The sequence below is a fragment of the Macaca mulatta genome, chromosome 2, assembly GCF_049350105.2.
Source record: "Macaca mulatta isolate MMU2019108-1 chromosome 2, T2T-MMU8v2.0, whole genome shotgun sequence".
NCBI classification, from domain to species: domain Eukaryota; kingdom Metazoa; phylum Chordata; class Mammalia; order Primates; family Cercopithecidae; genus Macaca; species Macaca mulatta.
Genome location: NC_133407.1, coordinates 95,251,583 through 95,265,331, shown reverse-complemented (window position 1 = coordinate 95,265,331; position 13,749 = coordinate 95,251,583). Strand labels below are relative to the sequence as shown.

Genomic DNA, 13,749 nt, shown 5'->3' with positions numbered 1-13,749 from the left:
CATACCCTGGAAGGGGCAGACGGAAGTAATGTGGACAGAGCAGTCACAGATCGAGGTCAGAGAGTCTCACTGTGGATTTGGCTCTGTCCCTTGCTCTCCTGGTGACTTTGGACAGGCAACTTAACCTGTCTGGGCTTTATCATTTGAAAAATGGAAGAAAGGACTTAGAGATGGCCTCTGTAAAGAGCATGCCCCAGCCAGACGCGGTGGCTCACACCTGTAATCCCAGAACTTTGGGAGGCCAAGGCAGGCAGATCACCTGAGGTCGGGAGTTCGAGACCAGCCTGGCCAACGCGGTGAAACCCCATCTCTACTAAAATACAAAAATTAGCCAGCCGTGGTGGTGTGTGCCTGTAATTCCAGCTGCTTAGGAGGCTGAGGCAGGAGAATCACTTGAACCTGGGAGGTGGAGGTTGCAGTGAGCCGAGATTGCGCCATTGCACTCCAGCCTGGGCAACAGGAGCAAAACTCTGTCTCAATTAAAAAAAAAAAAAAAAAGCATGCCCCATGCATGGGAAGTGGCAGATGCTCAAGAGCCGGCAGCTGCAATTGCAGTGACTGAAACGGGCAAATGTCTCGCAGACCAGAAGGGGCTGGTCAGCCCACTCCCCAGGGAGAGACTTGCCCCCTCTTGCCCCAGAGTGTCCTTCAAATTGCCCCAGTAAGAGCTGGCAGGAGGCACTGAGAGGCCCCTTGCAGCTGGGATTAGCTGCATGATCTCAGGGGAGTTGGGGCTTGTTTCCCAACCTGTAAAACGGAAATAATCACATGTACCTAGTAAGACCCTTGGGAATATTAGGAATGGGGTATGTAAACCGTCTAGCACAGTAGATAACAGTGTTCAGTGAAGGGTGGTTATGATTGTTGTCATTATTAACTTGGTCTCAAAGGCTTTATTCTCCTGGAGCGTACTAAGGTAGAGTTGCACTTGAGAAGTCAGTGGTTTCCTTTTGCGACCAAGTGGGAAAGACAGTCCTTCATACCTAACTCCTCACAGCAAATGGGGAAGACATTCAGGGTAGAATAACTGCTCTATCCCTGGAAAATTGAAGTTAAACTATAGAGATGACAAGAATTTCTTTAAAAGTCCCTGGGCTGGATACAGTGGCTCAAGAATCACTCGAGGCCAGGAATTTGAGACCAGCCTGGGAAATATATGGCAAGACCCTGTCCCTGCCAAAGAAAACAAAATAAAATTAGCTGGTCTTGGTAGCGCATGCTTGTAGCCCTAGCTAGTCAGGAGGCTGAAGTGGGAGGATTGCTTGAGCCCAGGAGGTCGAGGCTGCAGTGAGTAATGATTCAATGATTGCATCACTGCTCTCCAAAAAAAAAAAGTTACTTCAGCAAAATAGCAGAAGATAAAGACATAAACATTTTACGCTTTGGTTCAGGGCTCAGTTCCACCCAGACCACTCCCCACTGCCCATGTGACTAACTGACTAATGGAAGACATTGGCAAACTCCAGCATTTGTGGCACACAAGGGCAGCTGCTATCAGGCCTTAGGCAGACCTGCAGACAGTGATTTCTTTGACACTTTCAACCTCTCTTTTTGTTGCTTTCTTCTTCTCCTGATGCTCCAACCCTGCCTTTCCTATTCCTTCAGGCTGGTCTCTGACCAAATTCCACCCAAGTGTTGAGTCCCTGCCTTTCTGAAAATCCTTTGAGGTCCCAAATTATCTGTTCTTCCAAGGGTAGGGGCAGAAAATGGGTGTCCAGAAAGAGCCAGAAGCACCAGCAGGTCGTCCTCCTCTCCCTCCATTCACCCACCTTCAGGAAGGGGCAAAATGGGCCACTCTCAGCCCATGGCCCTGAGTGTTGCAATAGCTGCTTTGCTTGAATTTCACCAGCCACATGCCCCTTATTCGTTCCATTCCCCAGCACAAATTCCCAAAGTAGCTGGCCTCCGCCAGGAGGAGAGCAGAGAGGCTCACGGAACGTGAAAATTCCCACCGGCCTTAGTTATCCCAGAAACTTATGCATTTATTTTTTATTAAATTTATTTTGACTTTTTATTTTATTTTTAAATGTTTGTGGGTACATAATAGGTGTATATATTTATGGGCTACATGAGATATTTTGATATAGGCATACAGTGTGTAATAATCACATGAGGGTAAATGGATTGTTCATCACCTGAAGCATTTATCCTTTGTGTTACAAAAAATCTAAATATACTTTCAGTTATTTAAAAATGTACAACAAATTATTTTTGACTTCAGTTACTCTGTTGTGCTATCAAGTATCAGATCTTATTCATTCTGTCTCTCTCTCTCTCTCTCTCTATATATATATACATATATACACACACATACATATTATTTTTTATTTTTTTGAGACAGAGTCTCGCTCTGTCGCCCAGGCTGGAGTGCAGTGGTGCGATCTTGGCTCACTGCAACCTCCGCCTCTCAGGTTCAAGCAATTCCCCTGCCTCAGCCTCCCAAGTAGTTGGGACTATAGCCGTGCACCACCATGTCTGGCTAATTTTTGTATTTTTAGTAGAGACAGGGTCTCACCATGGTGGCCAGGACGGTCTCGATCTCTTGACCTTGTGATCCGCCCACTTTAGCCTCCCAAAGTGCTGGGATTACAGGTGTGAGCCACCGCGCCTGGCCCATTCTGTCTATATTTTTTTTTACCCATTAACCATTCCCTTTTCCCTCACCCCACCCATTACCCTTCCCAGCCTCTGGTAACCATCATTCTACTCTCAATCTCCATGAGTTCAATTGTTTCGAGTTTTAGCTTCCACAAATAAGTGAGAAGGTAGAAAGTTTGTCTTTCTGTGCCTGGCTTATTTCACTTAATATAATTACCTCCAGTTCCATCCACGTTGTTGCAGATGACTGGATCTCATTCTTTTTCACAGCTGAATTGTGTATATGTACTGTGTTTTCTTATCCACTCATTTGTTGATGGCCACTTTGGTTGCTTGCAAACCTTAGCTGTTGTGAACAGTGCTAGAACGGATGTGGGAGAGCAGATCTCTTCGATATACTGATTTTCTTTCTTTGGGGTATATATTTTGCAGTGGGATTGCAAGATCATATAGTGGCTCTCTTTTAAGGTTTTTGAGGATCCAAACTGTTCTCCATCTTGGTTCTACTAATTTACATTCTCGCCAGCAGTGTACGAGGGTTCCCTTTTCTCCACATCCTCACCAGCATTTGTTATTGCCTGTCTTTTGAATAAGAGCCATTTTAACTGGGGTGAGACGATATCTCATTGTAGTTTTGATTTGCATTTATCTTATGATCAGTGATACTGAGCACCTTTTCATAGACCTGTTTGCCATTTTATGTCTTCTTTTGAGAAATGTCTACTCAGATCTTTTGCACTGAATTTTAAAAATCAAATTATTAGATTTTTTAAATCAAATTATTAGATGTTTTACTGTTAAGTTGTTTGAGCTTCTTATATGTTCTGCTTATTAATCCCTTGTCGGATGGATAGTTTGCAAACATTTTCTCTCATTCTGTGGGTTGTCTCTTCACTTTGTTGATTGTTTCCTTTGCTGTGCAGACGCATTTTAACTTGGTGTAATCCCATTTGTCCATTTTTGCTTTGGTTGCCTGTGGTTTGGGGTATTACTCAAGGAGTCTTTGCCCTGAAGAGTTTCCCCAGTGTTTTCTTTTAGTAGTTTCAAAGTTTGATACCTCAGATTTAAGTCCTTAATCCATTTGGATGTGATTGCTGTACACGGCAAGAGACAGAAGTCTAGCTGCATTGTTCTGCCTATAGATACCCGGTTTTCCCAGCACCATTTATTAAAGAGACTGTCCTTTCCTCAATGTATGTTCTTGGCACCTTTGAATTTCTGCATTTTAAAAAAGAATTTGGCTGGCACACCTGTAATCCCAGGACTGTCAGAAGCCGAGGTGGAATGATTGCATGAGCCCAGGGGTTTGAGATCAGCCTGGGCAACGTAGCAAGACACTATCTCTACAAAAAATTTAAAAATTAGCTAGTCATGGTGACGTGTACCTGTGGTCCTAGCTACCATACGCAGGCTGAGGTGGGATGATTGCTTGAACCTAGGAGGTCAAGGCTGCAGTGAGCTGTGATTGTGCCATTGCACTCCAGCCCGGGTGATAGAGTGAGACTCTTTCTAAAAAACATCAATCAATAGGAACTTGTTTAAGCCAAAACAGGGACCCTGAATTCGAGAATTACAGGTGCTAGGCATATAACTTAATGAGCGAAGCAAGCTAGTTTAAAAAAAAAAAATTGTTTTCATTGAAACAAGCAGTCCTAAATTTTTATTTTACCAGTTTTGATAAAGATCAAAATAGGTCTTCATCAAAAATTAAAGACAAGAAAGCTTTCAATTTCCATTCAATCTAATAAGAAAAAATGTTGAAGTAAGCACAAAGTAATGAGGCAACTGACAAGGACTCAGAAATTAGGAGACAAAAGGGAGGGGCAGGAGAGTGTTCATCTCCCTAGGAGTTAGTTCTGCAGATGGTGCAAATGGCAGGGCTGGTGTCTAGCCCTGAGGATTATCACTATCCTTTATGGCATTTATTTGGGATGCTCCAATGTCCATTCTGAGTGGCTTACCTTCTATACTAGTTGTTCAATATTTTTTTTCTTTTTTTTTTTAGATGGAGTCTTGCTTTGTTGCCCAGGCTGGAGTGCGGTGACACAATCTTGACTAACTGCAACCTCCGCATCTTGGGTTCAAGCAATTCTCCTGCCTCAGCCTCCCAAGTAGCTGGGACTATAGGCGTGTGCCACCACGCCCAGCTAATTTTTTGTATTTTTAGTAGAGATGGGGTTTCACTATGTTAGCCAGGATGGTCTCGATCTCCTGACCTCATGATCCACCCGCCTTGGCCTCCAAAAGTGCTGGAATTACAGGCGCAGTTGCTCAATATTTTACATGTCCCGTCAATCAGGTGGTAAGGTGAGGGTGGTAATGCCAGATCTTCTGATTGTTCAAGATAAGGCAGAAATCTAGATCTTTCTAGAAAAGCACATGATTTTTTTAATGTTGGCAATATATTTTTAAAATTTTGAGGGCCGGGTGTGGTGGCTCACGCCTGTAATCCCAGCACTTTGGAGGCCAAGGTGGGTGGATCACCCGGGGCCAGGAGTTCAAGACCAACCTGGCCAACATGGCAAGACCCTGTCTCTACTAAAAATACAAAAATTAGCTGGGCGTGGTGGCAGGCACCTATAATCCCAGCTACTTGGGAGGCTGAGGCAGGAGAATCGCTTGAACCCAGGAGGCGGAGGTTGCAGTGGGCCGAGATTGTGGCACTGCACTCCAGCCTGGGCAACAAGAGTGAAACTCCGTCTCAAAAAAAAAAAAAAAAAAACACCATGCTGGCCAAAAAACCTATAACGTAAGGCCAGATTTGGCCTGTAGATTCTGATGCTGTGACTTCTGCCCTAATGGGTGTGTTGTATGAAGTGTATTTAGGTAAGAAAGCTTTCTAGATTTTTTCAAAAGAGAAATAGACTCAACTATTCAGTCGATCACTTTTGAAATGTTGCTGCTTTCTAAACGAGCACTTCTCAACAGCAACAGTATTAACATTTGAGACCAGGTAAGTCTTTGTGTGGGACTACCTTGTGCCTTGAAAAATGGTTAGCAGCATTTCTGGCCTCTGTCTACAAGACGCCAGGAGCAACTGCCCACCCCAGTCTGACAACTCGAAATGTCTCCAGACATTGTCAAATGTCTCCTGGGAGGCAAAAATCATCTGTGGTTGAAAACCATGGCTCTAGAGAAAAAGAGAACCTTAGAAAATGTGAGTTTATTCATTATAATATAATAGATGTTATGGGAGCTAGGTTGTAGAATGATAAATGGATGTTGATTAGGCCTGATTTATCAACTCGTTTATTAGTAAGAATTTACTAAGCACTTACTTTGTCCCTAACAATGAGCTTGGCTATGAAAGAAAAATAACAGAAATATAGGCTATAGTTCCAGCTTTCAATTTGTAGGATTTTGTTTGTTTGCTTTCGAGATGAGGTTTTGCTCTTGTCACCCAGGCTGGAGTGCAATGGCATGATTTTGGCTCACTGCAAACTCTACCTCCTAGGTTCAAGTGATTCTCCTGCCTCAGCCTCTAGAGTAGCTGGGATTACAGGTGCGCACCACCACACCTGGCTAATTTTTGTATATTTTAGTAGAGACGGGGTTTCGCCATGTTGGCCAGGCTGATCTTGAAGTCCTGACCTCAGGTGATCCACCTGCCTCGGCCTCCCAAAGTGCTGGGATTACAGGTGTGAGCCACTGTGCCCAGCCCAATTTGTAGTTTTTAAAATTGAAATACTACCAATGACTATAACATAAAGAAAAATCAGTCACTTAACCTCGTCGTTCACTCAAGGCAAATTATCCATATCATTCACTTCGTGATCATGGACAGGCTGCTCATGATCTCTGAGCCTCAGCTCCTCTTCTATAAGATGGAGCCAACCAGTGCTTATTTTGCGGGGCTGCCGTGAGAGTGTGCTGAGCTAAAGAATGTAAAAGTGCTCAGCGCGGTATTTGGCCCCTAGTGCTGTCAGGAGAGGTGGATTTCCTTTCTTTTTTTCCCCTCAGTTTCATTTTTTGAAAAACTGAAAAACTTTCCCTGTTAGTGTCTCATTTGGTTAGAGTGACAGTCTGAAACTTGTTCAGACTCTTCAAGTTCAAGATCACGTACGTCTCTCCCCCCACCTCCCTACAACATCCTTCCTGGTGGGATAGTTGCTTTTAAAACATCCTTCAGTAACTTTGTTCTGTGCGTAGGACTATCCCTTTCTCCTCCACCCCTTTGGCCGGGCAGCTCTAGGTCTCCAGCCCTGGCTCTCGACATAGTGAAGTTAACCATCAAGAGAGGAGAGGTGCCAGGGTCAGGCAGTGCACTGGCCAACTGAGGTCTTGGAATCAATGCTGCAGACCCACCTGGTGTTCTGGTGTTTCCAGTTTCCAGCTTTTTTTTTTTTTTTTTTTTTTTTAAGAAAGGGCTCCCTCTGTCACCCAGGCTGAAGTGTGGTAGCACGATCATAGCTCACTGCAGCCTCGGCCTCCTGGACTCAAGTGATCCTTCCATGCCTCAGTCTCCTGAGTAGCTGGGACTACAGGTACATGCCACCAGCTAATTTTTTTTTATTTTTATTTTTTGTAGAGATGGGTTTTAATTATGTTGCTCAAACTGTTCTCCAGAGCCTTTGAGGGGCATTTGGAACCCTCTTGGCCTACGAGCTGGGCTTCTGAGGACGGTGACCAATGTTCAAATGTTAACACTCTCACAGTGCACCGCTTAGAACCCCCCAGGTAACCTGTACTTTCCACACCCTGTTTCCCCTGGTACTTTTCCCTCTGCCTGGAAGGACCTTCCCACCCCTCAGGTCCTTTAGCATCCATCCTTAAAATAACTCAAATATCATCATCCTGTGAAATTCCCCTTTCCCCACTTCCGTTTCAGGTAAAATGAGAGACTTCCTCTTCTTAGTTCCCTGAATCTCTAGTCATTGTTCCCCAAACTTCATCAATGCACTGGTCACACATTTCACCATCCCCAAGGCAAAGTCTATGGCTCCTTCACTTCTCTTCCCTAGTACCCTCCCGGACTTCATCTATAGTGTATCTTTAGCAAACATTTGATAAACAAATGAATCAATGAAGGAGAAAATCTAAATTTTGCAGAGAACTCTGGGTCAAAGTGCCAAAAAGTAGATCACAGGTTCCTTTTGCTATGTCCAGAACAAAACTTTCTTGATTTAGTCACAACAGTGCTGAGCAAAAAAGACGTGATCGATGCTGAAGACAAAATCCACATCCTGAACAGCTAGGGACTGTGAAGCTTCCATGGTGTGTTTTGCTGAAGTGGACGGGGGAACCTTAGGGCCCCGCGGTTATTGGCATGCTGGCGTCCTGGGCAGGATGAATTGGCTGGTTGGTGCCAGACCCCCGTATGTCTGTACAAAGGTAGACATGTTGGTGGACCCTCAGTTTTGCTAAGGAGGATGTTAAGATTCTTGACGGATTAACAAAGGACCACAGAGCCTAAAATATTTCTGGAAAAAAGTTTACCAAAGATGATTTTGTTTCCTTTAAGAATATCCAGTAACACTATAACTCTACAAAATAAAGTGGCGCAGTTGTCTAACTAAGCCTCATTCCAGAGCATAAATTATGTAAAACTTGGAATCTTTTTTTTTCTTGAAAAGAAATACTGAATAGGGATGTATGAACAGAAGCCATGTCTGTCTTGAATGGTGGTGAGACAAGATGGTATATCCCCATGCCATTAACCCTGAGGCCCGGGGCTTAAATACCATATGGAAAGGGTGAGTCAGAAGAGATGTGCAGGATGATTGAAGTATGATCATGTCAAGTCAAACTTGGAATCTTAAGAAAACTAAATATCCCCTTGCCCTTTTGTTGACATGAATCCACCTAACAGATACTTTTCCTTTACCCTAAAGATAGACATCATGGCTAGGCATAGTAGCTCATACCTCAAGCCTCATTCCTTGTAATCCTAACACTTTGAGAGGCCAAGTAGGGAGGATCTCTTGAGGCCTGGAGTTGAAGACTAGCCTGGGCATCATAGTGAGATCCCATCTCTATAAAATTAAAAAAAAAAATGCTGGCTGTGGTGGCACGTGCTTCTAGTTCCAGCTGCTTGGGATGCTCAGGCAGGAGGCTCACTTGAGCCTGGCAGGTTGAGGCTGCAGTGAGCCAAGATCTTGCCACTGCACACCAGCCTGGGCAACAGAGGGAGACCTCGACTCAAAAAAAAAAAAAAAAAAAAAAAAAAAGCTAGACATCAGCTTAGTCCTAGTCAACGTTTGACTAATCTTGATTCAGTCAAAATGGAAAGAAATCTGAGTACAGGTTCCAGACTCTGTCCTGTTGTGCCCTTAAGATGAACTCACAGTGAATGTGAGCACTCTGCTTGTGGAAGGCCTCATGTTTTGATTAGTCCTAGAAAGCGTGGATTCTTGTGGAGCGGCAGTGGCCCTGCCCATCAGGAACGGGTTCCCAGGTGTTCCGCTTGTGCATCTGGAAGGGCTCAGGCTTGTTTTCATGCTTTGCTGTTGCCCCATGAAATTCTTGAGTTTTGAACACGTGGCCCCACACTTTCATTTTTTACTGAGCCCCAAAAATTCATTATGTAGCCAGTCCTGCTTCCCATCAATGGTTATAGGTTTCAGCTGCCTTTCAGGGAATGTGAAAGTAAATTCTCACATAATGAATTTTTGTCCTATACCCACACATCCCATGGAGGAAAACGCAGGGCAGGATCTTGCTTTGTCTCACCTACAAGCTATGTGCATCTGCGGTAGATGCTTAACTCTTCAGAGCCTCTTTGTTCTCAGCTGTAAAATGGTCTGATAATATCGATTCTGGTCTCAGGGGGTCATTGTAAGGATCAAGTGAGGCAATGTCAGTGAAAACATGCATGTGGCAAATGGTGAAACTCTCACAGAAATGCCACGCATTCTTTCCTTAGGTGGACAGGTCAGACACCAAAGGGAAGATTCCAAGAGGCCTCTGAGGAGTCTGAGCTGACCTCATTACTATTCTGCTGCTCCTCAAATCAGTCTCACAGTGCAGCCCGAGCCATTTCCAAAATCAAAGCTATGCTCATGTCACTGCCCTGCTTAAAACCCTTCAGTGGGCCCTCTTTGCCCTTAGGGATGGGGCGGGGGTCTTGTAACCCTGACTGTGGACCCTGAAATATAAGTCTCTCTTAGATTAAAAGAGGCTCCAAATTTTAAAAATGCCCGGAATAAATGGTATATAAAAGCAACACATAGTTGGTGTCTTCTTTTTTTTTTTTTTTTTTTTTTGAGATGGAGTCTCGCTCTGTCGCCTGGACTGGAGTGCAGTGGCTTGATCTCAGCTCACTGCAAGCTCCGCCTCCCAGGTTTACGCCATTCTCCTGCCTCAGCCTCCCGAGTAGCTGGGACTACAGGCGCCCGCCACCTCGCCCGGCTAGTTTTTGTTTTTGTATTTTTTAGTAGAGACGGGGTTTCACCGTGTTCGCCAGGATGGTCTCGATCTCCTGACCTCGTGATCCGCCTGTCTCGGCCTCCCAAAGTGCTGGGATTACAGGCTTGAGCCACCGCGGCTGGCCAAGTTGGTGTCTTTTTAAAAGAGACATTTCTCCCTAAGGCAAATGGATGGTCTAAGGGCATTGTTCAACTTGCCTTCAAGACCCAAGAGACTGAGCACCTTGACGGAGGCAACCAGGTCCTCTCCCATGACCTAGAACAGTCCCTGGCATGGAGTGGGTATGAAAGAGACGCTAAAGACTAGACTTGGAGGCAAGCAGAGCTGGAGGTCGTATCTTCCCCTGCCACCTCTTAGGACTGTGACATGGAGCAAGTCACCCAGCCTCATTTTCCCTCATGATTATGGTGAGGATTAAATAAGGCAAGTGCATGGAAGTGCCCGCGACAGTGCCTGACACAGGGTAGGAAGCTATTGTGTGGCAGGTGCTATTCAATGAATTGTAGGATCTAGAGCTCAGTGTATCAGTATCAATGATCTTACTAAAACAGTTTGTATTTATGGAACCCTTTTATTGTATAATGAATCAACATTTTATTCACTAACAATACACAAATGAACTATAATGTGGTCAAGATTAGTATTGTTAAGTTTCTCTAATGACTATATTTGAAACCTCTAAAAGTAATTCAATTTCATGTTCTGATTTGGGTTGCTCTGCCATTTTTGCACCTCTTACTTATAGATGGTTTTCTAAGGGATGTTTAAAACTGAGAACACTGTGGATCACCTCAATTAAAAAATGGAAACTCCCTTTTCAACTTACCCTTCTATACCCCAATTCAGTTCCCTAGAAGGTTTCATGCCCTTCGTTTTTATAGGGCTGTTTTGTAGTTTGTTTTTGTTTTTCTGGAAAGATAATTCCTAGATGAAATGTGGGGGTACTGCTTTGTGTTTAAATACAACCACTTGGGGTTCTCTTCTAGAGGATACCCAGGATCTCAGGGTAAGGCATTTCTTCCCATAATCCCTCCCAGTGGCCCCATTTAGCCATTTTGAAGACATAGACCCATTAAGCTGTGTAAAGCCATTGACACCCTATGTAGGAACATGTAGACACCATTTTGTATACATTGTTTTTCCCAGAGGGTTTATGGACCCCGGGAGGTCCTCCCATGGTATCCTTAAGGATGAGCCTTCTAAACCAGATGGATGGTCTTAAAAATAAAAGGAAAGGATGCGTGGTCTCAGGATAAGAATTCCTACCCTTAGATATTAATTGCTAGTAAAAGCTTACTATACGCTCCTGCTCCTCCACCTTCCTGATGGACTTGCATTGTAACAGGGAGAAATTTGGCCCAACCAAGGGACTCAGATTATACTGGTGGAATTTGAATATCAGGCCCTAGCAACTAGTATGCAGTATGGAAATTTGGGGCCAGGGGAAAACTGTTAGTTATTATTTATTTATTTGTGGTATGTTTACTTTTTTGGAATTTTTATACACAATTATGACCCAGTATCAAGTAACTCCCCAGCCCTTATATCTAGATTTAATAGCTGGAATCCTAAACAAAGGTTATAAACCAAGATTGTAAACATATGAATAGAGATGAACCAAAGGTTAACACCCTGCTGTTTTACAGGATGAAGGATCATATTATATCAGTGAAGTGGGAGCCTGTTTGACTGTCTCGGATCCAGGTTAGTAATTACAGAATGCCCGTTCTACCAGCCATGACACTGTTTCTGGTTAGCTCACCTTTCATGCTATTGAATCTGCTCATGTTTGATGCTGCTTTTTTGTTGTTGTTGTTGTTGTTGTTTTTTGTTTTTTTTTTTTTTGAGATAGAGTCTGCTCTATTTCTCAGGCTGGAGTGTAGTGGCACCATCTTGGCTCACTACAACCTCTGCCTCCTGGGTTCAAGCCATTATCCTGTCTCAGCCTCCTAAGTAGCTGGGATTACAGATGTGTGCTACCACACCCAGTAATTTTTGTATTTTTAGTAGAGATGGGATTTCACCACATTGCCGAGACTGGTCTCCAACTCCTGACCTCAGGCGATTCGTCCACCTCGGTCCCACACAGTGCTGGGATTACAAGTGTGAGCCACTGCACCCAGCCAATGCTGCTTTTAAGGAATAGGCTAAGAAAGCAGCCAGCAATGTGATTTTGGGGGACTTTACTATGCCTCTGTGTGCTTGTAATTTGCCCATCTGCTCGTAAATGAGGCTAGACTAGTATGATGTCAGAGATCATGATTGGCAACAATAAAGAGTTTAGTGGCTTTTTGACAGATCTGCTGTTGATAGTGCAGCTGATTCTATACTCTGGGAATCATACATTCACTCTACTAAAATGTAGTTAGTGCCTGCTAGGTGCTAAGCCCTGTATTAGGCATTGCGGATCCATAATATTTCAGACTAATAGATCTTACCCTCATGGAGTTTACATTCTAGAAGAGGAAGAGTGCAACAACACGTTAAATGATAATACAGTAACCCCCCCACCTTATTCACGGTTTCACCTTTCATGGTTGGTGCAAAAACAGGTGAGTACAGTACAGTTAGAGTTTCTGAGAGAGAGAGATCGCATGCACATCACTTTTGTTATGGTGTGACAATTTTTCTATGTTATCATTAGTTATTGTTTTTAATATCTTACTGTGACCAATTTATACATTAAACTTCATCACAGGTATATATGTATATGCAGGAAAAAACATAGTATATCTAGAGTTCAGTACTATCCATGGCTTCAGGCATACACTGGTACACTGGGGGTCTTGGGATGTATCCCCCAAGGATAAGGGGGACTCCTGTGCTCTGTTAAGTAGTGATCATTTCTTTTTTTTTTTTGAGACAGTCTCGCTCTGTTGCCCAGGCTGGAGTGCAGTGGCTTGGTCTTGGCTCACTGCAATCTCTGCCTCCCAGGTTCAAGCGATTCTCCTGCTTCAGGCTCCTCAGTAGCTGGGATTACAGGCACCTGTCACCACACCTGGCTAATTTTTGTATTTTTAGTAAAGATGGGGTTTCTCCACGTTGGCCAGGCTGGTTTCGAGCACCTGACCTCAGGTGATCCATGCACCTCGGCCTCCCAGAGTGCTGGGATTACAGGCATGAGCCACTGCACCCGGCCCAGTAGTGATAAATTCTATGAACAAACACAAGCAGGAGGAGTGGAGAGGAATTGAAAGCTATTTTAGGTGAGTCTATCCCTTATATCTTAGGGAAGCCCTCAGGGGAGAAAGGCCCTTTGAAGAGGTGAAGTTTGAGAAGAGAGATTCACCTCTTTGGGGATATCCGGGCCTAGGGAAGCTCTTTCCAGATGGCCAGAAGAACAGATGCACAGGCCCTAAGGGGTGAGCTGGCTAGTGTGTTCAAGGACCTGCAGGGTGCCAGTGTGCCCGGAGAGAGAACAAGCAGCAAATGTGGTCAAGGGACAGACAGCCAGGCCAGAGCATGTAGGGCCAGTGGGCAAGGCAAGGGTCAGGACTTTGGACTGTATTCTAAAGTGTGAAAGGATGCCACCAGGGGGTCTGGGGGAAAGAGGAAAATGATACCTCAGATTTACATTTATAAAGGTTCACTTTGGTTGCTATATGGACAATGACTCTAGTGGGGTAAATTCAGAGAACTCCTACAGTGTTCACTTCCAGAGAAGCAAAGCTCCCGCTCACACTAGATGTCTCTCAGAGGCCTCAAATGTTTCCCTGCAAAGTTAAATAACTTTTATTTTCTTGTATCCCCCTGTGCCAGGTACTGTACTAAGAGTTTTCATGTCTG

General features: G+C 44.2%; 1 protein-coding gene across 7 annotated transcripts in view; it reads left to right on the top strand.

Moving 5' to 3' along the window:
* LAMP3 (lysosomal associated membrane protein 3) overlaps window positions 1-13,749 on the top strand; it is a 56,021-nt gene that overhangs the window by 12,061 nt on the left and 30,211 nt on the right. For all 7 annotated transcript variants that reach the window (XR_013413335.1, XM_077989892.1, XM_015131495.3 and 4 more), the window contains 1 exon segment: window positions 11,610-11,667. Coding sequence is in view for 6 of the 7 variants with exons in the window: in XM_077989892.1 (XP_077846018.1) it covers window positions 11,610-11,667 (58 nt within the window). In the remaining variant the exon portion in view is untranslated.